Source organism: Harpia harpyja, chromosome 6, assembly GCF_026419915.1.
Source record: "Harpia harpyja isolate bHarHar1 chromosome 6, bHarHar1 primary haplotype, whole genome shotgun sequence".
NCBI classification, from domain to species: Eukaryota; Metazoa; Chordata; class Aves; order Accipitriformes; family Accipitridae; genus Harpia; species Harpia harpyja.
In genome coordinates this window covers 22,512,988-22,538,819 of record NC_068945.1, presented here as the reverse complement: position 1 = coordinate 22,538,819, position 25,832 = coordinate 22,512,988, and the positions used below count along the sequence as shown (strand labels likewise).

The following is a 25,832-nucleotide window of genomic DNA, read 5'->3' as shown; positions in this document are numbered from 1 at the left end:
TGTACAAACCTCAGTCTCTGGGCAGGTCTTAAATTGAAACTTCTGCAAAATCCTCAACAGAGTCATTTTTATCTCCAGCAAACCCATTTTCATGCCAATGCAGCCACGAGGTCCTGCCCCAAAGGGCAGGTATGCAAAGGGATGTCGTTCCTTCTTGGCCTCCTCTGTAAACCTAGAAGGTGCAGAGATGGAAACCGGTTCAAGAAATGTTTTTTGCTCCTGATTCCATGTTTTTCATTTATATCTCAAAAGGTGGTTATTTCAGTTGGTCTTAATGGACAGGTCAAGGGGACTATTGACAGGTTATGTCCTCATGGGACTGACACCCTTAAGTAAACAGATAATTGACTTATGGCTATCAGCCTTTGTCAGCTGGTGATTCCAGGAGAGGACAGACAGACATTAGTATAACTTCCAATCTATCTTTAATGAATTGCCTTCATTTGATGACCACGCTCAGAAGAATAACTTCAGGTGCAGACATGCTAGCTGTGTAGACCTTTGCATGTATGAGGGAGTGATTACAGCTAAGAGGAAACCCAACAGGCTGCAATGTGAACTAACTAGAATTAGCAACAGCACTTCTGTCGCGGTTTAACCCGGCAGGCAACTAAGTACCACACAGCCGTTCGCTCACTTCCCGCCCTGCAGTGGGATGGGGGAGAGAATTGTGGAAAAAAAAAGGTAAAATTTGTGGGTTGAGATAAAGACAGTTTAATAGGACAGAAAAGGAAGGGAAAAAAAAATTAAAAAAAAAATAAATAAACCAAGTGATGCACAATGCAATTGCTCACCAGCCGCCGACCGATGCCCAGCCAGTTCCCGAGCAGCGGTCCCCAGCCAGCTTTCCCCCTAGTTTATATACTGAGCATGACACCACACGGTATGGAATACCCCTTTGGCCAGTTTGGGTCAGCTGTCCTGGCTGTGTCTCCTCCCAGCTTCTTGTGCCCCCCTCTCCCCCCCCCAGCCTCCTTGCTGGCAGGGCAGTATGAGAAGCTGAAAAGTCCTTGATTTAGTGTGAACAATGCTTAGCAACAACTAAACCATCAGTGTGTTATCAACATCATTCTCATCCTAAATCCAAAACACAGCACTACACCAGCTACTAGGAAGAAAATTAACTCTATCCCAGTCGAAACCAGGACAGCCTCCCTGCTGTGCACCACAGATGCAGATCAACGGGAATTTCTCTTTGAAGCTTGCAAGAGGAGATGAAATCTCATGGGATTGAACAGGCCATGGAAGACTGTTATTACAATTCAGTACAGCCCTTCTTTCTGCTCTTGGCCCAAAGAGACCAGGTTCCCAGTTGGGAAACATTGAAATTGCAGACAGTTCTGTTCTTAGAGCTGAAGTACCTCAGTCCAATTGGAAAGACTGATTAATGTGGCACTATGTATGCAGATCTGCATCAACTAGCTAGCTTTAAAGTACTTGATCAACCCACTAGAAATGAGCCTTTTTTTCTTCTTGTTGTTTTTTGGTTTTGTTTTTTTTTTTTCCACAAGGAAGGAAACAAAATTCCTATTTGAACAGCAGTCCAAAGGAAAAAAAGTAAAATCTATTTGCCAACATCTGCAAAGATGGATGTATACTGGACAGAATATGTACAGCCAAGAGTACAGTATCTGAGTCAGCACAAGTTGTTAGGGCCAATGCATAATCAACAAGGTGAGGTTCATCCTGGCCTGTGCTGAGTCCTTAAAACAAGCAAACCTTTGCAGTGGTGACATTGCCCTGGAAATCTACACAGTTCTCCCACGTCATAAGGTATTTGGAGCTGTTCTGGTAGTACAGAACTACTTTTCCAGTTCTGTTTGTGGATAAAGGTTCTGTCCTTCACGTATAGGGTCATCCCTGAAAATCTCTCATCTGTTTGGATACAGTTTGCAAGAACTTTAGACTGCTAAGGCCCAGAGAACTCATGCAGGGTAGAAAGAGATGAAAGGTAATACAGGCTATTTTGAGGTTTGGAAAAAAATTATATTGTGTATTTCCACTAACCCCATCTCCATGCTTAGATATCCTAAATAAGATTGGGATACTACTGCAGAAAGTACCATAGAAGCCCATAATTTGAGATTGAAGGACCGTTAACTCATGTACTGAGCACTGTTGCATATCCCATGCAAACAGGTTAATGCAATTCTTGCCTTGCTCAACCCCATATATCATTCTGGTAAATTTAAAGTCTCCCTTGTATTATTCCTGAGGCAGATTTTGAAATGAAATATTAGGGGAAAAAAGGCTGTAGCTGAATTAATTTAGTTTTTGTTAAGCTCTTATTTTATAATTCTTACTAACATTACCAACTGATGCAAGCTGGGGAGAGTGTTAGTAATTATGCTTCATTCCTCAGGGAAATTTCAAAAGGGAATTCATCTCAGATTCATAACAAACAGCACTGTATGAATCAAGGGGACTGCAGCCCCCACTATCCATTTTACCCTGTAATGCGCTTTGATACTACTGTTAAAGTGGTGAATAAACAATTAAGACAGCATTTCCAGATAAGCATTGCTAAAAAAACCTCCAGACTTCCAGTTATTGCTAAGATTCCTCCCCAACAAAAGCTCTGGGCTTCTCTAATCCTGGCATTGCTCTTCATGGTCTAAGGTGCCTGACAGAGTATATGCCAAGATTTGCTCCAGAAGGAGCATTGGGCAAACCCACCTACACCATACCTGTGCTGTCTTACTGGCAAAGACAGTTCTGGGCTGCCTGCCTTGAACCCAGTTGTCTGTGGAGCATGCACTTTTTTTCTTAGTAGACTTTTCAGCATAGTGGTAGCTTAAAATGCAGCTGCCCACAAAACTAAATTGTGCTTCCACACAGCACCATATCAGCTGAAACTCTCCCTGTAAGCTCAACTCAGCATCTGTAAGATAGGGCAGGGTACAAAACCACAATTTGACAGTGCCTCCCCTGCCACCCCCCCCACCCCAGCTGAAGAGAATAAAAGCTCCATATGAAAGTATGTCTTGCGAAGCAGACCTAAGAACCCAGGATCCTAACTTAAGGACAGAGAGCAAATTCCCAGTAGGAGATGGGATAGGTTCCCCACTCACAGTGTAGCCACACCATTACAAGAGCTCAGGTGAAAAGGCTGCTCTAAACCAGCCAGGAGCGGGACAAGTTCCCTGGGTACCTCCATGCCAGTGAATATACTATCTCACTTCAGAATTTGTGCATCCAGAGGCGACACTATTCACAGCATCTCATTTGGAAACAGATCTGAAAACTTACACCACATTACAACCTTGACCAAACCTTGCACCCTCTGTGGTATGTGCCACTTACCACCACTTGTCTAATTGTGTAGAAATAACATATTTTTATGATCTAAATTAAGCTGCGCTCTTCTTGGTGGAAATATTGCTTTGGGTGAATAGTGGGTGACTGTGGCTGTGAAGGAGCAGCAGGATCTGGTGCCTCCACTGGACAGGCTGGAGTCCTGTGCTCACCCTAATGCATGAAACAGCATTTAAGGCAGGCCTTTCATCTAAACAGGCTCAAATAAGGACTTCAAGATAAGAATGGAAAGCATTACTCCACATACCTCTCAGGAATGAACTTCTCAGGCTCTGGCCAGAATTCAGGGTTGTGGTGGAGATGTCCAACTGCAGTTTCAATGACAGCCCCAGCTGGAATATGCTGCCCCAGCACCATGCAGTCTTTAGCTGTTTCCCGAGTGAACCTGTAACAGTAAGTGTCATGTATTCCAGATGATTAATAAAGGTAAAACCACAGCAGGAGGGAACCATAAAAGTCAATCTCTTCAGCTGGACTGACCCTGCAATTTTGGGAGTAACACTCTCCCAGTAGATAAATACAGTAACCGTTGCTGATGCTAGCGTCTTCTCAGGTTACATTCATCTTCACCTAGAAGCACACATCTCCAACCCAGCTGGCTAACTTTTGCCCTTTTCACAGTAAAGCATTTCTGGTTGTTTACGGTTTTCCAAAATGTTAACTGTTAAACTGCAATTTTGCTGCTAATGTTGGTTTTAGACTAATTTTTTATGAAAACTGCAGATGAAATGTGTCAGTCATCTCTAATAACAGGCAGAAAGAGCATGCTGGTTTGCTTTCAGGACACAATTATATCAAATACAGTTTTGAGTTTGTTTATCTGAGAAGCTCCCCCACGTTGGGACAGCATCTGAAACTTAGCAAGGGATAGTTTTAATATTAGGACCAAGTGTTCTGCTGCTGCTACAAAAATACAACCAATTCACAAGCCTTGGAAAACTGCATTTCACATACAATCATCAAAGACAGGCATGACATTAGCAACAAAACTTTCCAGTTTCCTTCCACCCTGTGGTGACAGGTGACAGAGTAGGACTGTCCTTAGGAAGCTCATTGTGACAAGAAGACTGAGAAAAGCTGCCTGCCAAAGCCAAGCTTGGGCCTGTAAACCTTGTAAAAAATGGTGTGTGGGCGTGCATGGCTGGCGGCAGATCCTGATCTAGATCTTTTGGTGCTTGGGTGGTTGCTACAGACCTCCAACCAGTGCAGACCCAGGCAAGTACCCTGCTCTCTCAGCCTAGGAGCTACTCCCTGGCACCAGCTGGGAGTAGAGGGGTGAGACAACGTGCAGGAGTTCCCTTTGCTGCTCCCCATGCTGCGCCAAAGAAGTTGAACAAAGATTTCAGTTTCAGGGCTGTCAGTCTGGTATCACTACAGGAACACATTCTGTCCTCGCTGTCACCCATCTCTCTCTTCCTCATAGACAAATAAATAACATAGGCTCCAAAGCTGGAACAAAACACTGGCATGCTAAAAAACACATTGACAAGCCATCCTTCTCATCCTTACATGAACTTGGTGATAGCGGAAACACGAGTTCCTGGGAAGAAAGTTCTCTGGCTAGTAAGTTCATTTTTTTAAAAAAACAACTCAGTTTATAACAAGCTTGGCTGCTACTGAATTTTCCCATAACTCAGCAACATCCTTGTCATAGGCAATTAGCATCTTTCCGAGGCACTGGGCTGTCCTATCCATTCCACATCCATCAGAGTAAAAGCCAGATCAATAAACACCACCAGCAACGCTAACCGAAACTTCGGAACAACTTTGCTCCATTCCCATTCTACTTCCCATCTGACAAACATTGATCGTTTCCCAGTGTTTCAGCTGAAACTCAAAGATCCCTGATGCTTTAACTGGCAAAACAATTTCCACTTGTATACCATGTATAACACAGTAAAGCCGAGTCATCTCATCCAGGACCAAATACCTTTGACATTTACTCTCTGAACAATCCTGCAGATGCCCATGGAAAAATCTTGACTTCCGATCTTTGTGAACGTATAAAAGAGAATATGATTTGAAGCTTTTTTATTTTAAGGTGCTTGCAATTGTGGGGTAAATTTTTCAAAGGCTCTCGCAGCAAGCTCAGCTTTGGCTCCTTTCCAGTCATCTGAATTTTCCCCCTGGCTTCACAAGAAGCAGTGCAACTGGCTGATTGCTTTGAAAAGTTCCATTCTTAACATTTGCATTTATGCTTGCGATTACTTGTAAATTTGACAATCAAACAGCTTTCTAATTTCTTTCCCCTTGTTTTCAGTTCATCAATGTAACTTAGTAAAATTAGTCTTGTATGAATTGGGGTAAAACTTTCAAAATTTAATGGATATAGCCATTAGCTTAGCTATATTAGTATAACATAGTACTAAGTGCAAAACAGTGGGGGTCCAAGTTAAACACACATGTAAAATACAGCTTTCTGAATGTGCAACCCTTCCACACATCAGCGCCTTAATGACCAACAGGCTAGGGTAGGTCTTTGCTTCGTATCCGCGAAGCCCAAGGCATACGGAAGCAGCAGTATCTGGCTTTCTAAGGCCGGTCCTGCTGCAAAATGGCTCCATCCTCTAACCTTGGGGGATGTGAAGAAAGGTGAGGAAGCAATCTCGGCCAATCCGTTGCAAAAAACTGCTTTAGAAATACCAGTGTTAGCCAGTTTTCCTTCAATAGGCCACATTGTATCTTTCAAATGCACAAGCAGTACTGATGTTGGCACAGAGACCAAGGACTCATTGGTCTTCCAACAGCAGATTTCCATTTTATAGAGCTAGGGATCTACCCTGTGGAATCAGAAGGGGAAAAAAAAAGATACCTGAATGCAGGTGGGTACATGCGCAATGTCTCTGCAATCACCATGTCCAGATAAGGGAGTTCTTGTACATTTTGGTAATCAGGGACCATCTGAAAAGGCAGGAAGAAAGGAACAATTACATTTTCTCACATTTAAGTGCCAAACGCATCTCAGATCAGCTTTTAAATCATCTATTTTTTACTGGGCATTTTTTCCTGTAGAAGAACTCGATGTCTCATCTAAAACAGTAAATGATAAAATTATACAAAAATGTGGGCAGTAATTAAATGTGTGTATAACATTCCTTTCATCATCAAAATGCTTTGGTGCACAGCCCAGCTGAAGATATAATAATAAATCAACTTGCTAGGAAGTATTAAAAACAAGGCGTTACAGAGAGCATTAATAGCTACAACAGAGCTATTGTTTTATACATGTACTAAAATCTGCACAGGACCCTTGTTTCTTCCCAAAGTCAAGAGTGTGGCAGACCAGGAGCACTTTGCTCACAAGGTACAGCAAGTCCTTCAGTTATTCTTGTTGATGCTGGAGCAAATCCTTTGCCCTTTCCCAGTTACAGAAATAAAGCAAAGTGCTCGTGCTGTGATGCCTGCGGAGGGGTGGGAGATGGCACTGGAAGAAACCGGCACCCCAATGAGGAGCGGCACGCAGCAGCAAATTACTCTGCCGAGTAGAGGGGGCTGAGGTACAGCTCAAATCCCACCCGGCAGGATTGCAATAGTGCCTGGGGAGAGAAGCCTGTTTCCTCTCGTGGCCACCCCTTGTGTAATGCTGCTTAATTTTGCACGGTGGGCAATGCCTGAGCCCACATTTTCAGAAGTCTACAAAACCAGCCGGCCCTTGACGATGAGTGGTGGGCATTAAGACCCAAAAAGGGTTGTAGGTCAGAAGACTTTGCCCTCTGACAGGCAGCAAACAGACAGCGAGAGACACCAAACCGCGGACGACCACCACCAGCAGCGACACGACTCAGTGCACGGACGAACAGAATTTCTCCCACTGTTATCTTCCTTGGAAAAAGGACATTCTCCTTGTCTTATTCAGTGCTCTCAGCAGAGGGCAGCCAAAGTACATCTAATAACCTCGTCAGGAAAGCAGAGTTTTGTTTTAAATTAGAGCATCTCCTAAAGACTGACACAGAGTAAATTGGAGAAAAGCACAGACGTCAGACTAGACTAAACCTTTTATGAAGATTTGGGGCCCCTGCCGTTCACAAAGGGGACTGGATTCCATCCTTCCTTTATTTACTACAGCACTTTTCATGTATAATGCATATTTTATTGAATTTTCATGCAAAAACATATGGTACATACTGAAAATACTAAGCAGAGAACAACTCCAGATGGTATGCAGAAAAGGCGTACAATAGAATGAGGATACCTTGCTGGATTAGGGTATCCCACTTATTCAGCACTAAGCCACCATGCACCATTTCACATTAACTGATCTTTTCTAGGAAGGAAATAGATACATTCTATTATCCCCATTTTTTGGCTCAGGAAAGACAAGCAAAACCAAAGTAATTTGCACAGGCTGAGCAGAACCAGTGTGTCTGCTCCTCTCTCAGGGAAAAAGATGCAACTCAGCTTGAAAATAGATGAAGTATTTTGTCAGTATATGTCAAATATTATCAATACAGGAAGTATAGACTGCACTGACAGCCTTTCAATGTTGCTTTTATATTGCAGTAGTGCCTACTAACTCAAACCTTTGGCTTAGGTCGATGGTTATCAGACAAAGGACTAGGAGACTAAAAGCCACAAATGGCTGCAATGTCATGAGAATCATGGCTGAAGGCTCTGCAAGGAGCTATGCTCCAATAATTTGAATATCTAGAATCAAAGACAGGAGGATGAGTTTTATCATCCTTGTTTTGCAGAAAGGGATCCGAGGGCTACCTGATTTTGCACAGGAAATCAGTAGCAGAGGCTGGAAATGAACTGTGATCAGACTCAAATTTCAGGCCTTCATGGCAAAACTGCCCTTCTCCATAACCACATAGGTGCTCCACGCTTCGATGCAAATGCATGCTGTGGTGTGTATTCATTTTTTTTCTGCTAATTTTACATCTCTCTTTCAGAACTTTCCTCTGTCCTTTTTATACAGCTCTCCCGCATCTCTTTGAATCCTGGGTCAGCATCTGAGTCCTGTCCCTGCAATCCCTCCCGATTTCACGGCCAGGCTGGCTGAGGGAAGAGCTCAGGCTGAGAGTAAATGAGTGGTGGAACCAAGAGCACGCTGTGATGTGTTCGATTCTCTGAGCCATGCTCTTTCCACTGGGCCTTCCTGTCTCTCTCATAATCCCTCTACTTACTTCTGGAGTCAATAATTAAGATAATTATATGGTAACCTGATATAATAAGTAGCCACTAAATCAAACCATACATCAACAAATAATATAACATGAAATTATGGGAGCTTTGATTTGCTCTTTCAAATAGCTTCTATACCTTCAGGGGTTTAGCAGTTCAGAAAACAAAGCAAAGGTGCGAAACCAGCTGATTTTCCTTAGAAGAAAATTCTTTTTGCTTACATAAAGAAAAAGGGGTTGGTCAAATGGCAGCACAGTGAACTCTGCTATCGTGAGCATGGCAGACACATCAGTCATTTCCTACATCTGATGCAACTTAATTATTGGCACTTCTACGGTTTTAGCATCAAAGTAGCTGGACTTAATTTAGTAGTTGTTTGCAAGGTCTGACCTACAGCTGCGTAAAGTACACACCAGCCAAGTATCTCTATTTAGGAAGGACAGTTTGTCGCTTTTTTTTCCCTTTCAAAGAAAATATTTTCCATTTGTTTTTCCACTCCCTCTCTTCAAAATATTCCTTTAGCCAAGCACATTTCAAAGGAACTTAAATATGCTTTTCTCCCTAAATATCCCTATTTATATCTTTCAGCTGCTGGCAGGTTTGCTGGGCTGGGGGGTGGTGTTGTGCAAAGATGCCACTTTAACCCCCTGCAAAAAAAAAAATATATGTCTACATTGCCTCTTGCTCAAGATTGGGTGTTTTTTCATTAAGGAAGAGATTCCTTTCTGTAACAAGCAGAGATGTGGGGGGAGAAAGGAGGCACCACACTGCATGCAATAAAAAATCCTATTTTTTAATTTTGCAGCCACTGCTTTGCACAGTCTTGTAGTATCTTTTCCTGTTGACATGGAATTGAAATGGCCATGTAACATCTTGTGGCATTTCTCTGCATGCATGTTTCCCTGGTTTGATTTCCGGAGGTGCGGTGGTACACCCTCACCCATCCCAGACCTCACCTAATCACTTCTGAGGTCCGGAAAGCATCTAGTTTAGCCACAAACTCTCCTTTATGACTGACAGCAAATCCCAGGCCTCTATTTCTTAGAAAAAGGTGGGAAATTAATTCTTCACCCCACAGAGTACTCTGAGGCAAAACACCAGCAGTGATTATAAAATTGCCTGTGTGCTACAAGGATGATGCTTGTTTTAATCCCCGTATAAATTCCAAGACAGATAACTGCCTTCAGATCCACCTCTGCTTTTCAGTATTGGCTTTAGCATTTTCTAGGCAGGCAAACCTATTTTTTGCCACCACCCTCAGTTAACTTTTAATTCCTCAATGAACACCAAGGGAATCCAAGTGCTGACAGGAGAGGTCTGGCCAATCTTTCTGCTGCAGTTTGAGATGTTACTGTTCCCAGTTGCTCGCTCCTCTTTGCTGGCTGTGGTTAGCGTCACCACAGCCAAGTCAGCAGAAGGGAACATATGCCTGCACCTCAGTTGCTGCCATACAACGTCCAGCATGAACCCATCTTCAGCGACAGTTTAAGACGAGATACTAACTTTTCCCCAAAGTAGCTGACGAGTGAGGGACAGATCCTCCTCTACCACCTCTGTTTTGGGAATGGAAATCCAAGTACACATCAGTGAATAAGAGATTTCCACTTACCCTATTGGTCATGGTCTGGTGGTGCTGAGCAGCCAGAAATGAAAAAAATCAGAGAAAATTTTGTGTAGCTGACAGAGTGTGACGTGCACCTGAAATCAATTTGGAAGCAGCAAAGGCTGCAGAGACCACATTCTTCATAACTAGTGCTGCTGAGTCATGGCCTGAGACTGAACCGGCTGCAGTTTCTGAGAAATTGCAATTCAAATCAAATGCCTCATGGGCAGGTGTGACTGTGACAAAGTCCATGTCAGAGAGATGACGTGCAGATCTGCTTAGAGTTATCTGTGTATGCATAGCTACACAGGCCACATCGGCTCTCCCCCAAAATGTAGGCTTTGGATAGCAATAGGATAGGAGGCAGTGAGGCAAAAACAAGCCAGCATCATCCCCAGTGACTCTCACCCAACCCCACCTTCAAATTGCCAGAAGAGCTATTCAGACTACAGCCATAGCTAGGATTCACAAACAGGTCAATAATGTTTCTTGATCAAATGGATCAAAAGCTGCTGATAGAAAAAAGAATCTGCCTGGTGTTTTGAGCTCTCTTTGGTCACCTCTAGGAGCTGCTCGTCCCCTGAAAGGACTAGAGCCTGTGTGCCACACTCAGCCTGGGAGAGGGGGACGAAATGCAAGAATACTATGTCAAGTTAGGGTTGCTCCACGACAACCTTGCTAACAACCATATCGAGAAAGGAAAGGTTAGAGACAGGACAGCACTCAAAATGCAGATCAATGAAAAAAGGGGTGGGATGGTTCAACAGGCACCTATCTTTAACTTGCTTAAAGAAAGCTTGCTTTATGTTTTACCACTTCCACAACAACATGCTGGAATACCTGTAAAGCAGCAAACTGAAACCTCCCCACAATGCCAGGCAGCAAAATAGGGACAAAGTTGATGAAGTAAAATTTCTTGGTTTTATCCTCGGAACTTGGACCAAATACTAAAAGAATGCTTAAGGCAGTCCTCATGCGATACTTACTGCAAAATCTTTCTGCTGTCTGCGGTCCAGCCTGCGCCTGCCAAGTGAGATGTCTCTCTGAGGCATGGCACCAGGCAGAACCAGCCCTTGTCACTGGGGAAACAGGACCCTGAAGCTCCAGAGTCCCACTCATCCCAGGAGGCAGGGCAGGGCAGAAGGTGTTGTTTTAAGATACACTGCTTTAAGATAGAGAAGAGCTTACCTAAAATCACCAAGTGTCTGTTGGCCATTTCCAGTGACAGAGGCCTACAGAAGGGCATCTTCTAGCAAAATATTCATTCTTGACTATAGAATTGAGAACAAGGTTCAGGAACAAAAAATAGAACAAGAAGCCTGATTTCCAGATCAAGATCCAGCAGCAAGAGGCTTCCTGAGCTGCCTAGCACCTCTCCTCTTGAATCCTTACAGCACACCTTGGTAGCACTAAAGCCTCACCAGCAGCATTGTGCCTTCTCACATGCTCTCAGAAATCAACATTCAAGCAAGTCCTCAGCTCCATCCCCTCATGCCTCTTTCCCCAGAAACAAGCAAAGGCTACCCAAAACATACTCCCAAGCTTTCCCTTTATTTCTTCATTCCACATGGGTTACCTGCCACCTTTCTCATCTGCTTGGGTTGTCATTCAAACAGAAATGCAGCACGCAGGCTCTCACCTCCACCCTTGGTGGATGCTCACGGGGTTTGGGAACATTACTTTGCTCATTGAGGCACTTCCCAAGCTGCAACAGCACTCAGAGCTTCAGACATCTCAAACAAACTCCTCCCAGCTCCTCCCAAAGACTATGCGTGCCAAATAAATTCGGTATTACAGCTTTTTGTTCAAATCACCTGCCAGTCACCCTCGCACCTCCTCTACCTCCACCCTTCACATTCCCCCCTCGACGGGTCCATTGCCACACAAGTCCCGTGAGCACAGGCAGAGGCAGGTGCCGATTCGCAGGCCAAATTCAGAGGTGGTGGGAAAGGCCGGCGCACCAGTTACGCACTGATAACCACATTACATGCAGCCCTCGCAGCCAAATTCCCTCCGTTACTTTGGTGCAAATCCGCGCAGCTCCCTGGGGTTGTATCAATGTAAGGGAGAGGAAAATGCGGTTCTAAGTATGTACCCAATAGTGCTGGGGGAAAGAGCCAGAAAGTATAAGGTTACACCAGTGTTGACTCTCTTTAATGTTACTTTGCATTTCAAATCAAAGACTTCAGGTCCTGACAGAAGACAAACCTGCACTACCTCCAGTAGCTTTTGTGGTGCTAAAACAAGGTCTTCGTAGCATCACTGTTCACAAGGAAACTTCTGTGAGATAAAAATACTTCCTGAAACTGAACAGTGTCTCAAAACCAAACAGATAAACACAAAACTGCAACCAAAACAGTCACAAATTCTCTTCCACCTACATTACTGCTGACACATGGTGATCAGCAAGAACAGAATGAGTGCCATCAGGTAGAAGACCTGGGGAAAAAAAGGCAGGAAAAGAGAAGAAAATCACTAAGGAAATCCTTTATAAGGCAAGCTACAAATGAAAAGAAAGGAGAAAAAAATCTGTTTCAAACTCAGATTTTGTAAATTTGTCAACTCCACCTAGTCCCAGGTTCCCGTGCCAAGAGAATTGGGCGCCCTTAAACGAAAAGCGAGTAAATAACTGGGGGTGAGACTGGGCTCCTGGGGCACTCCACTGTCACGAAGGAAGAGAAGGGGCAGGTCCCCACTGTGCTGATAGTGCCCGGCCAGACAGCTTTGAATACACAAGTACCCTCACTGTGCTATTTTTTTTTCACTTGGGTTTGGTGGGGAAGAGTAGCTCCTCTCCAGAAGTGGTTCTCTACCTGTATGCAATGAGTGCCTTGCTCCAGCTATTTGTGGATGTGATATAATCCCTGGCCGTGCATTATAACCGGCTAAGCCCATCACAGGCACAGAGACTGCCTGTTTCTCACCTCCTTAAAAACCACTCAGCCCCCAGGAAATCTCCCCCAGTTCTCTCCTCAGTCCACTGAGGCTCAAATGTCTCTCTTTCTACACTTGTCTGACACAATCAAAATTTCTACTTGGGTGGCAGAAATGCTGAATGGTGAAGGATCCCAGTGGGAGGGAGGCAAGGAGGAAATTAAACAGGAGAAAGGACTGCCAGAGGCCCAAAAGGCTGAGAAAGAGAATTATAAAACTGGGGTAGGTCTGTCCGAAGGGCATGTCACCAGTCCAAAGCACATTAAGCACTGAAGTTCGTGCAAGACTTAATCCTTCCTGCTATAGAAGTGTCCCTTGGTGGTTGCTGCAGATCTACAGGAATAAAGAGGAGGGATTTTTTTCCCCTCTCAGCAGACATTCATGGTATCACATAAGAGCCAGATGATTTAATATAATCATTCCCGCTCCAGCTGGTATTTTCTGTATGGAGGTGACAGTGCTTTAAATTAGGGCCTTGCATATAAAAGGCCTGTGTGTTTAGTTTAATCAAATGTTCTTTTCCTCACGTTACGTTTATATTAAAAGGCATCAGCATGAATTTTCATGCTGCAGATAGAGGCTATCATATGGGCTATGTAGTGAGGTCTTCTTCGGTTGTTCTTCATCTCTATGGCCTCGTACGCTTGGCAGCCTTATGGACTGAGAGGTGACTCAGCCCCAGGTATGCAGTTTGGGGAAATATGCCCTAGAGACCACGGTCCAACCTATGAGGAGAGCAGAGCTTTACACAAAATAAATTACTTTGGTAATTCGCCCTTCTGCAGATACTTAAATATGGGCTTGAGCCAGTGGCTGCTTAAGTCATTGGCTTCAGCAGTTGCTGGATGAGACCTTTTCTGAATTAGTAAACAGGCAAACATTCACAGCAAAGAAACGGCAAGATTCTCCCATCACTCAGCATAATTATTATTTGCTCCGACAAGGGCAGGTCAGTTTTAATACCATACAACATTTACGTAGTACCTGATGCCTTGAAAACATTTTATGTACATTAGGTGCAGTACAACAATAATAAAACTTTGCCTTTCCATAGTTGTTTTTCCCCTGAGGCTCACAAAGCATTTAGCAAACATTAATTAGTTGGTCATCTTCCAAATGCATGTGTGAGGTGCTCCTGGTAAATACTCCCTCCCTGTACACAAGGGGCCAGCAGAGGTGCCGAAGACCGAGGCCAACAATTTACAACCTTAAGAGTCCGGCACCCACCAACTCCAGCCTTCATAAGTAGCCTGATATTTTTTTCAGCCTCAGTGTGACTTCTGTGAGTAAATAGGCAAATACTGCTCCAACTGCATAGACTTAAAATGATGAAAAAAGAAAGAAATCTGTTGCATGGCATTTAAATATGTCTTAAACAAAAAGGAGCTTGCTTTGTTTTTAGCTGCCAAGATCGTAACTCAGGGCTCAGCCTGTCCTTCAGAAACCGATGGTACTAAAAGTACAGAAAGTAAAGAAGCTTTTCTGGTGTCAAAGCTCCAATTCCTTGCTGTAGACTTCTGCACCTGGTACCTAATACAGGTAAAAATCTACAGGTAAAAGCCACAACGAGTCCTAGCTCCAAATTTTAGCATGTGGCCTTTCTACAAGACATGAGGGAAAAGTTTGTTCCTGTTGAAACTTCTCACCTTTTAGCTGAAAATATGAAAAAAGGAGAAAGAAAGGGGAAAAATTTCTTTTCTGACCAAAGCTATTCAATGCCTTTTCCTCTTCTGCTCCCTCTGGAAAGTGCTGACTGCCTTGGGTACAACGAAGCAATTTACAATTGGTATGTGAAAAAACTTGATAGCACTTGAAACAGCTTTTGTGTTTTCTCCTTCCAAGGCAGGAAGAGGATCTTTTAAAAAAACCCTACATGTCAGTCCAACACCCACTACCCCAAACTCAGTGGGGAGCTGGCTGTGAGCAGGGGTGTCTGCTACCATGACACTATCCTATAACAAACCTCTCTAGATATTCAGATAAAGCTGTCTGCGACGAATCCTGGCAGACTCCTATTCAAGGATTTCTTTCCTTTTCTTCCCTTACTCTCTCTCTTCTCCATCTGGGAACACAGAAATTTCCCTAAGCCTGTTCACGCTTAGATTTAGTGAAGCCATCATGGTGTCATGTTCTGGCGCTGTTTTGTGTCTTTGCTTTCCTCTACCCTTTGTAGAGCAGCATGGCACGGCTGTCCATCTGTTTATGATTTACTTCACACAATGACTTGGTCCCGATTACACTGATAGGCACAGTAGGTTATTTGAGGGCCAACTGGACCTCTATAATGACACTCAAACTGTACTCAAATCGTGGGAATATTTCCAACCAAAAAAAGGCCAGTGGAAAAACTCCACCAGGACCTCCCCCAGGAGAGCCTTCCTGTCCTTAATCCCAGGAAGAAGAAACATAAATTTAATTTTTTATCTGGAATTCTTCTGCAATTATCAGTGTCCAAGTGATCCACAAAAACTGAAGAGAAGAAGAGAAAAAGAGACCTGGGTCTTTCTGACGTTTAAAGATGCATATTGGAGAAGAGATTATAAAGAACAGGATTCAATTCGGGAGACTGCGTCTTTCGTGGTCTCCTTTAGCAAAGACCTGAATCACAGAGTCAGAGGAACTGTACGGATTTGTACCAGCTGAGGACGGAGCCCGGGAAGTGCAGCCATTTGGGGGGCACTGCGTCCTGCCACGGGTAGGAAGCCCCTCCACGCGTACTGAATCACTGGCCCTCGGGAGCACATCGGAGTGAGGGGAAAAAAAAAGCACAACTCAAAAAGCTGCAGGATGAAGTCACAGGGTCAGCAGTGAGAAAATACGGAATTCATTTGTAATCTGAACAAGGTCATTTCTAGCATGTTTTAGGATGATATAAGACTTTATGGGGAAGGCAAATGGAAAGTATTGCTCACGATTTCTTCTGCTTTATGAGTAAGCTGCTTTGGCCTTTATTTATTTATTACCTCACAGTCCCACAACGATCCTGGTGTGAAGACCAATTTGCCATTCTTTCTCTCTTGCTTCTCAAGGATATTTTTGCTTCTTGAACCTGACCCTTTCCTGTCTCAGTGCCTGGCCACCTCACTCATTTACCTCTCTGTATTTCCAAGGACACCCTTAGTTTTACAATTCCCCACACATCATCTCTGTGCTGTCATTTCACTTACAGCCACACTACTTTAATACCCAGTATTTTATCCTTTTGTCTTCTTTTTCAAAGCTCTATCCTGCACCAAGTCGCAAAAGCTCTGGGGTGCAGGAGAACACGGCCAACACGGTGGTACCTACCTGGATTTGAGCCAGCTCTGACACGGAGGCCACTTGATCCAGATGCCACCGAGACACAAAGGTGGCACCCACAAAGTGACACATTTGCTGGATCATTCAGCACAAAAGAGCTCTTTTAAGAAATGCATAAACCATAGCGTTCTGCAGGGGGTTCACTAGCAATTTTGCCCATATAAAATACCTAATAAAATACAGTATCCTTTGCCCTTTTTAGCATGAGTTGTGGCACAGAGTTCTATAGGTATCTATAGATGGGTTAATTTGTGGGGAGGGATTTTCTGAGAGTACAAAGATGGACCACAGCTGTAGGCTTCTCCTGTGAAGGGCCTGTCACACACAAGAACTGCTGGGCATAGTCAGAATATTACCAACCCCAATCGCTCAAACATTATGAGCGAGGCCCCAGCAAACTTAGAAATTGGCTGGAAAACACATGAGATTTATGACAAATAACAATATTTTGAACTTCATTTGCCTTCTGGCTTCTGAACTGGGATTCATGTTTTCAGTCTTACCCTTTCAACTAGAAACCCTTTTCCCCTTTTTTTTTACTGCTTGTTTTTTGTTTTAATAATGAAAGATGAGATTCTGGTTATACACCTCACTTCAGCGTCAAGTGATTTGAGAGAATACAAAACAAATACCAGAGCCTTGCAGTGCAATGGCAGGATGCTGGTAATATTCCATTTACAGAGCACCATGGGCCATCCCTGCCTGCCCTTTGGCCATCTGCTGCTATCGCTGGGCTAGAATCACACAGACCTTTTAAAAAAAGAAAAGAGTCTACAAGACCGGGAACTTCACGTGAATAAACATCACACAAGCATAAGCTGCCCCTCAGAGTGCCCATGGTTTTGTAGCACACATTTTTTGGGGGGGGCTGTTACTGCAAGAGGGGCCTCGGGGATTAAGCATCCAACGTCCTCTTGAAAATGCCAAACTTGGTACCTTGGCAAAGCTTAACACAGAACAAAATTGAAACATGCAGACAAAGTAATTGGGGGGGAAACTGTGCTGAGTCTATATATAGCATTTTGTTTCTGCTGGGTACTAAGGGGGGCGGGGGGAGGGAGGAAGTGAGGGGGAGAGAGGGAAAAGAAAGATAAATTTTGGTTGCTGCTGTCATACACAGATTCACTTATCTATGGCTGAAGCCCAGACAGCTGTGTAACTCTAAATGAAGAAATTTAATTAAAAAGTGAAAAATGAAAATCAGCAAGAAAAAAACAGAGAAAAAACAGGACTTCATGCTTCCCACACCTACCCTGATGTATAAATAGAGACTATCTGACTGATGAAGGGTGCTTATTATTTCTTTGACTTCCATGTGTGTAAAGAAACCTACAGTTCTTTCTAGTGAACAAGCAGGATAATCACAAAGCCAATGGCACATTGCTCCTATTCCAACTTTGCTGCTCTAGTTTAAATGACATCATGCAACATCTTGGTAGTCCCAGTCATATAATACCTATGATGCACTAAAAAAATGGGGTTTGGATCAATTATGAAGGAAAAAAAATTTGGAAAGCAGGTTACTTTGGGTCATATTCTGCCTGAGTTACACCTCTTGTAAGAAACATATTGGGAAAAACTGCAAGTGGATGCGATTCCCTTTTGCACTTCTTGCATACTTAGACCTGTCTTCTGCCAGTGTAACTTAGGGCAACCTCATGGTTTTCCCTGCCTTAGCTCCCAAGGCATTTGCAATGCAGCTCAGAAGAGCCAGAGCATCTTGCACTTCTGTCCATACCCACTGCTTTTCCTAACACATTCGCTTCCCATTTCACATTATGGCACAATGAGAGAGATTGGTATTAGCACTTCTGGCCTTTCTTCATGTGCGCACACATGTATGCAAGTGTATTTTCTGTTACACATCCATCAGTCTGAAATGGTACAAAAATTACTAAAAAAAAATTACGATCTTTAAATCTCAGAAGATTCAAAGTGTCAGTGCTGTGCAGTCAGAAAAATCATCTTACGTCCTATTTATCTAGGTCAGGATGTGGGAAGACTTTTTTTTGCATTCTGCATATGCACGTCACTGCTTTTGCTCCTTGGTACTACACAGGCTGGGAGCTGAAGAGCCAGGGAAGATGACAGCTTGCTCCCTGCTTCCAGTGGACTTGATAGAAAAATCCCTCTTGCGTTCCTTATAATGGAGTCTTGTCTCATCTCTACCACAAGAGATGCTTCGGCCAGTGTATTACAAATACCGTGCTGGCAGTGCGTGTACATATCTCTGCCTCAGTGCCACATCACCACTGGTTCTTCTTTAAAGCAGAAGAGAATAGCAGCCTGCAAAGCAAGGAACAAGTTAACAAAAGACTTCATTTATCTCCAGCTGATACCAACATGACAGCAGAAAATGCGGGGTCAGATTCCAGGCACATTATTGCGAGGGCAGGAGGAGTGCAGGGAGTAGCTGCTGTGTGGTGAAGCCACGGGGCTCGCAGTCAGGAGGTCAAGTCCTGACACAGCTTTCCAGGCAAATTTGGGAAAGTCTCTTCCTCTCGTCCAGCACTTTTAATAAGACTGGTAAACCTTAATCATGAGATTGTGTGGATACTGCTGGCATGCTCAGAGGCAGGCAGCATATGATGCTCCTGTTCAAAGCCTGATCATTACATGGCACTAACAGTAACTCCCCTGTTGTTTTTTTTTTAATTTTTTAAGTCATGGGTAAGGTAAGCCTTGGCAGTTAATACTGATATTATAAGAAATAAAGGTAAATCTTGAATAGACAACAAAATTGTGGACAGACTACCAGAACAGAAATTTTACACATTCCTTCTGTGTAAATAAAGAAGTGAACTTAACCCGCCATTAAAGCTTTGCTTTACAATGTGCAATCACTGGGGGAAAAAAGTTGTAATGGGTGTTATACACTCACCCACACACCAGCAACAAACAGGCAAAGAAACTCACTGTTTGCCTACCTTTGCATGGAAAAAATAGCTGTAATTTGAAGTTTAGGGGATCTGCTTTCAAGGTTTATCTATCTATGATGCCCTTGGGTCCCAAACAGAGATTGGGATCCATGGGGATCCTCCCTGCTCCCTGCACCTCTGCCCTCTCAAATTATGAAGAGGGAACCATGCAGAGAAACTGCTGCTGCTATGGGACCTCTGGAAGAGAAGCTGCACCAAATGTGCTCCGTGAGCAGACACCAGGATGGGTTCCCGCAGCCAGTGTCAGGGTGCAGAAGCCGGGTTCATGCTGCTCTCATGTCCCGTGCTCCCCAAAACGCAGAGGGGAGGCTGTTGGGACAAGGCAATGCCGCTCCACTGCGTGCAGCACTACCAGCACATCTCTGCTCCAGCCTGGATGGTCCTTCCCTATTGGATTATTTTTTCCATCATGCATTTCTTATTTCATTAACGGGAGTTATTAATCAGGTGACCCAGGAGTGGCAGAGCTTCCCGTGAACCCGGCATTACCACAGTAAGGGATGGAGCCGGTGCTCTGCTTGGTGTCGGTGCGTTCCCTCCTTGCTCGAGCTGAAAGATGGCTCGTGTTCAGAGAGTGCTGCGTGCGACCAGGCTCCAGACAGGATGCAGCATGCTCGGCTCAGTGGGAAATGAAAAGGATATAGGCTTTTTTGTCAGCTCGACTTGGTCTTAATAATGTTAATAATCTGAAGGTCACTAAATTACAGAGTGCAGAAATTTGGCACAAAGGCCTTTCTCTAAGATTATCTAGATTTGCTGAAGTAAGACAACAAAAGAGAATAAACCGAACTGAGCAAAACCAACAACCACTGCTAAGATGTTATCCTTCTCATTAAGCCTATATGCCGAGCCTATAGAGGAGGCAACATTTCCTGTCCCTCTTGCTGACAGTTCAGTATTAGGGCACAAAGGCAGGTCACTGTCCTTGGCGATATGGTAAACAAAGATAAGAGCTGAAAGCAACGGAGTATTTTTTTAACCCTGATAATTCACTCAGAATAAATTCCATTGTGGAGGGATTTATTGTTTACTTAGCACTCCTCAAAAGAGCTCCTTGGGAATGCAATCTCCTTCCCATGCGCCAGACACGAAACACGCATTTCAGCTGAAAGCACTGGCCAGGCCTGCTCAGGGCATCTGTTACTCACCCCTGGATTCACGTGTATGAAATGTGAGTGACCCTGCTGGAAAAACGCAGCCCCAAACGTTTACCCAGAGCTGCTTGTTATCCTGGGTTGGGAACTTAAACAGATGTCTTCAATGGGCAGCTGTGCTCATGAAAACGCTTTGCCAAAATGCCGAGAAAAAACCCCATTGCCTTCTTTTCTGCTCGCAAAATGTCTGCAGCAAAGCAGCACAAGAGTGAAAAACATCTGTGTGTTTTCTGACATTCTTAGTAGAAGCAAGATCAGTCTTTCCTCTACCTGCCCCAAATAAAATTGCCCCGTTCCCTTTCCCTCACAGCACATCTCCCCAGGTGCAGACATACTACACCACTACTGGGGGAAGCATGTGAGGAAGGCATCACTGCCAACTTCAGAGACTGATTTCTTCCATGTAATGGCTCAGCAGCTTGAAGTAAGGCAAGAGTTTAAGCATTTGCTGATTCGGAGCCTAGGGCATCAGATGAGAATTTGGGAGCTGTGGGTGCTGCCACAGAAGTGGCCATTTAATCCCACTGTGGCTCCCCTTCCCCCTTGGGAAGCAGCACTAAAACAGCTCCAGCAGATTGCCTGGGACCTCTCTGAAAGGTGCATTTGGCAGACTTCTTCTAGCAGTAGCAGACATAACTGCAAACCCAACTGGATTAGATTTAGGCACACTGCCCTCCAGAAGAGCAGAGAGTCAGGACTGGAGGAACAACAAGGGATTTCTCATGGTTTGTGCTCTACATTTGACCTTCCCTACTTTTTCATAGGGCCTCTGGATTTCAACAGAGACAGGAATCTCTTCTCAGGACACAAGGAGGTTTGTTGCAGTTCTTAAACATGTGCTTGCTGGGGACATCCTAGGATTGGCAGAGATGGATTACCTATGGCCTTGGGCTGCGCTGTAAAGTGGATTTGAGTTTAAAATGTTTCTGTTTCATTTTCTGAAAGAGGTATAAGCTTAGCTGTTGCTAAAGTTTCCAACAGCGTTCTTGGGGACAGCTTTTGTAACCTGATCTCATCTCCAAAGCCTACATTACTTGTCCATTCAGACTAGTCCCTCTATATTTCTCTGAGCAGTTAAGAACTCTCTTTAGCTCTCACAGCACTGCAACACCCATAGGATGTACATGTCCCTATTCCTCTTGCATGTTTTCACATCACTGCTACTCCTGCTCAGTGGGTGCCAGTTGCTCTATTGATTGCAGCAGGCATGTACTTGCTCTTTTTCAGCTGTTCTCATAACCTCTTTTTAGCAGCTCTCTTGCCAGATAATCTGGCAACTTAAAATACAGAAGCAAGTTCTGCTATCTGTTCCAAGGAAAGTTTTTCCAGGACCACTCAAAGATGCCAAATTCACAGAGGAATTGTTTACAAAGGTCAGAACACACTGTACCAGCATGCCATCCAGTTTCTGATATTCAGGTCAGTCAGGGTTTATCAATATAAGCGGTGGTTCGTGTTGCAGGTATCTTATTGCATTGAGACCAGTCAGCCCACAAACAGAAGCTGAGTGGTTACAGAGTCCTGAAGAAAACAGCAGCAAAATTAAACTATTCCTCAGTATTGTAGTGCACTCACGGAAAAGAAGAGGTATGCCTGCCTGTGGTCATCACCCCCAAAACACACTGAGGGGCTTATCTGCTGTCTCCTAATCCTCATTTCATGCGCTTAATATCAAACTGAGGCCCTGCACGCACACACCTGTACTCTGCGCTATTTGTATAGCATATAGCATATTTGTATTGATACGCTATTTTGATATATGTTAGAGTGGTATGTAGTGATTGGTAGAATGGTGCTGGGGCTAAACCTTGCTTTCACAGCTGGAGGTGAATTCAAGCATAGTCTACTTAAAAATGTTAAATAGCATAATAAATCAGGAAAAACCATGTCAGTACAAGTGCATTTTTACTGACTCCTTTCACTGGACCCATTTATCCCAATACAGTGAGGAGAAGAAACAGTATTACCAGGACACTTTTGCCAGGGAACTGTATGCTGTAATACATCTCAATGCAGATATGCGATAACTAAAGCTCTTAAATGAGCATTGGTGGAAGAACCACACGATACGTCTGACCTGTGTAAATGCGAGGCTGCTAAAAACAGCAAACGATGTCCCATCCAGATATGTATATGGAACACACTCTACACAAACTAATGTGCTAGGTAGGAGCCTTAGCAACTGCCAAGGGGTATTGCTCCACCAACCGGTTCCCATGGATCAACACTGAAACACATGCCCATGCCTTGTCTACAATTCCTCAGAAAGAACTTCTTTTTAAAAAGAAACAAAACTACAAACTTCAGTGCAGCATCTGAAAAAACCACAGTAAATGGATTGATAGAATTTCTTCAACTTGCATAAGTCATTAGTCTATCTATGCATAGGAGAGAAAAAGAATCAGACCCCTTTTAAACAGTGGTCACAGAAAAGAGCCATAGAGCACATCCCCTGATGGTAGACTTGCCTAATTTGGCTAATAGCCTGGTTTAGAATTTGTATAATTATATCAGATGAGAAACCTTTGTAATTAAAACAAAATTAAAGTATAATGTAAAGGCATTATATCAAACTAAAGATGCTTGTACAGAAAAAAAGAAGTTATGCTGATAGAAGCAGTTTTATACTTGTATACTTGCATGTATGCTAGGAAGTTGTATGGCATTAACTACATTGGTTTCTAAATTAATATAGCTATCAGCTATAGCTATACGATGTGTATAGATGTGTATAGCTATATACACATGTGCACACCCACCCACATCCTGTTCTCCCTTCAACACTATACACAGAAATTTACTGTTCTTTTCTGTAAGAGCAGCCATTTCAGTAATCTGTAATACAGAAAGGGCAATTTATACACTGCAATTTATATACATTATTTTTCAACAAAGATCTAATTCAAAAACAAGACCAAAAAAAGGATAGATTAATAAAGCACCCATCCACACGGTATTGACTAAAGTTTTCAATCACAAGCCACTTCAGAAATAAGCAACAGAGTCCTACATTAAGACGCACACTCACACAAACACACATGCGTGCACACATGCACACACAAAGGAGAGACTAACAGTTATTTATATTTCTTACTTTGAGAGACAGGAAACCTCCCTTTGCATCAGCTTTTTTCTCACTAAGAAGAATAATTTTAATTACAGTCACTTGGCAGAAAGCCAGTTTTGATTTTTTTTTTTTAATGACATCTGTCTAAGCATTTTTAAACTTCCTGCTCAATGTAACTTCCTTCATTTTATAGACCAACACCCAGTTACAGCAAAAGAAAAGGGAGTAGCAAATGATTTATTCATTTTTCATGTTAACTCTTATCAGGTATATCAAGTGGCTCATTGTTCTGAGAACTGATGGTACAGAAAGCAGATTTACAGGGGGAATTTAGGACTCAAGTAGTCTGGGAAAGGAAAAAAAAAAGAAAAGAAAAACCATGCATGGAAAAAAACAACACCGTTGTAACTTAACCCTAAACCAACTCAACAGTTCCTGTTCCGCAAACTGATTTTCCTAGGTTTGGCTGGGCTTTTTTTTTCTTTCAGAAAAAAAATGAGGGTTGAGAATAGGGCAAACGTTGGGGCAACATACTTGAAACTGAGGACATGAGGTGCCACAGCCAGTGGATGCCACCTATACCACCTTAACTCTGGGCAAGTTTCTGCGGCATCAGTGAAGCTCCTCTGGGCTTGGTCGGTGAAAGCAGAGGTAGAGTCTGGACTCGAAGTCCACATTCCAAGCCGGCACAGCCCCCTGCTTCAGTCAGGTAACCAGGACAGGAACAAGAACCCCAGAGCTCCTCTAACAAAACTGACCGCAGAAAAAGCAAAAATTTAATTTTCGGATGCTGAGTGTTAAAGCTGCCCTCCCTCCTCTGACTTTCATTCTGCCCTTAGTCGTGGCTTACAAGGCTGTATAGCATAGCTTACTGTTTTCATCCTGTATGAGGAGCGTGGTGAGCTGAGACACGAGAAATAGGAGGCAAAAACACCACCAGAAAAGGAAAGCTCAATAATGCAAAAGAAGTGAAAACAGGAGGGCTGAATAAAAAGCAGCTGCCGTGGGATGGAGAGAAGGAAGCAAAGACAGAAGCAATGGTGGTTGAAGTGGCAGAGGAGCTACCCCGCCAGCGGTCACAGCCTTTCAGGTACCTTTCCCTGAGGTTTAGCAGGTTGCCACAGGTCCGGGGCCAGGGGAAGGCTGGGGGCCCGGCCATGCTGGGGAGCGGCGAGCAGGAGAGCTGGCGAGCAGCGTGGAGGAGCACGTTTTACATGTCCTTCTGGCCGCTCGTTCCCTGCTCTGTTGGAGCTCAAGCCACAGGCACGTACCCACACCTGGCTAAGGAAAGTCCCAAAGGGATGCGATTTATAACACACATAAGACACGCAGCTGGCGTTAGCTATAAGAGTATCCGTCTCTTGGCTGGCCCCACTGCTGGGACACAGGTAAGCCTAATGAATTGTTAATGCCTTGACACCAAAGCTGCATTTTCATTCTTTGCTCCAGACAAACTAGATTTCATTCTTTTGACTTACATGTTTTCTCGAGCAGGGTAAATAATCTTTCAGGATACATGAATGACACAATGCAAATGACCTGGGAAAACTAAGTCTCCCTCCTGCACTTTCTGCCTCCGTGCAGATCTAACCTACAGCCATCCTGAAAGCGCTGCAAAAGTTTCCATGTGATTTTTAATTTCCTGGTCCTGGCTGGAACCAGAACTGTGAGTGCTGGAAGCCACCAGAGGAAAAATTGGTATTGTCAGATTCTGCCCTAATTTTCCAAGATTCAGGAGTTTCAAAGAATATCTCCGCTCTTTAAGTGTTTGGAGACTTCACTCTCACAAGTGGCTGACTGCCTTCTGACTTGAGTCAACACAGCTGGAAAATGGAGTAAAAAAACCCCCCTGAAATCTCACTGAAAACCAGATGTTGCCATTGAGCAGAGCTACTGTGTTAATAAAACACTAGCACCCCTGCGCTCCGCGAAACAAAATGAATAGCTCTAATAGATTTCCCAAACTGTGCTTTATGCCAGAAAGAAAGTAGGAGAAAAATATTTTAAGACTTGAAGCAGACTGTGGAGAGGTATGGTTCTGGTGCTGGCACTGGGATTACTGCACAGTAAGAAAGATCTCTATTTTTAGGGAGGACAGGCTGTGTTTGTTATTTGGCAGGAAGCGATCAGGACCGGTGATTGCAACATTGTTGCTGGACCCGTGGTCGGCTAGATATGAATGATGTGTTATAACACATGGTTTGGTATGGTGGTGCCAAATACACAAATGTTGCTGATGTGCCCGGTGTTGTGTGCCACACAGTTTAAGCAGGGTCAGGAGTTTATGTGTACCCCCGGGGCACACATTGTTCCCCCAGTGGTACTCACACTGTAGGTGTAAAAGAAAACATCCCAGAGCTGTCGGCCGCAAAGCAAAATTTTCAGGGCAGTTTTCC

At 43.8% G+C, this 25,832-nt stretch overlaps 1 protein-coding gene across 3 annotated transcripts in view; it reads right to left on the bottom strand.

Annotated features, from left to right (window-relative positions):
* The window catches only part of TBXAS1 (thromboxane A synthase 1), a 244,812-nt gene that overhangs the window by 1,036 nt on the left and 217,944 nt on the right, over positions 1–25,832 (bottom strand). For all 3 annotated transcript variants that reach the window (XM_052788771.1, XM_052788772.1, XM_052788773.1), the window contains 3 exons: positions 6,128–6,216; positions 3,563–3,700; positions 10–172 (listed from right to left, as the gene is read on the bottom strand). In XM_052788771.1, coding sequence (XP_052644731.1) covers positions 10–172; positions 3,563–3,700; positions 6,128–6,216 — 390 coding nt within the window. The remainder of the gene's footprint in view (positions 1–9; positions 173–3,562; positions 3,701–6,127; positions 6,217–25,832) is intronic.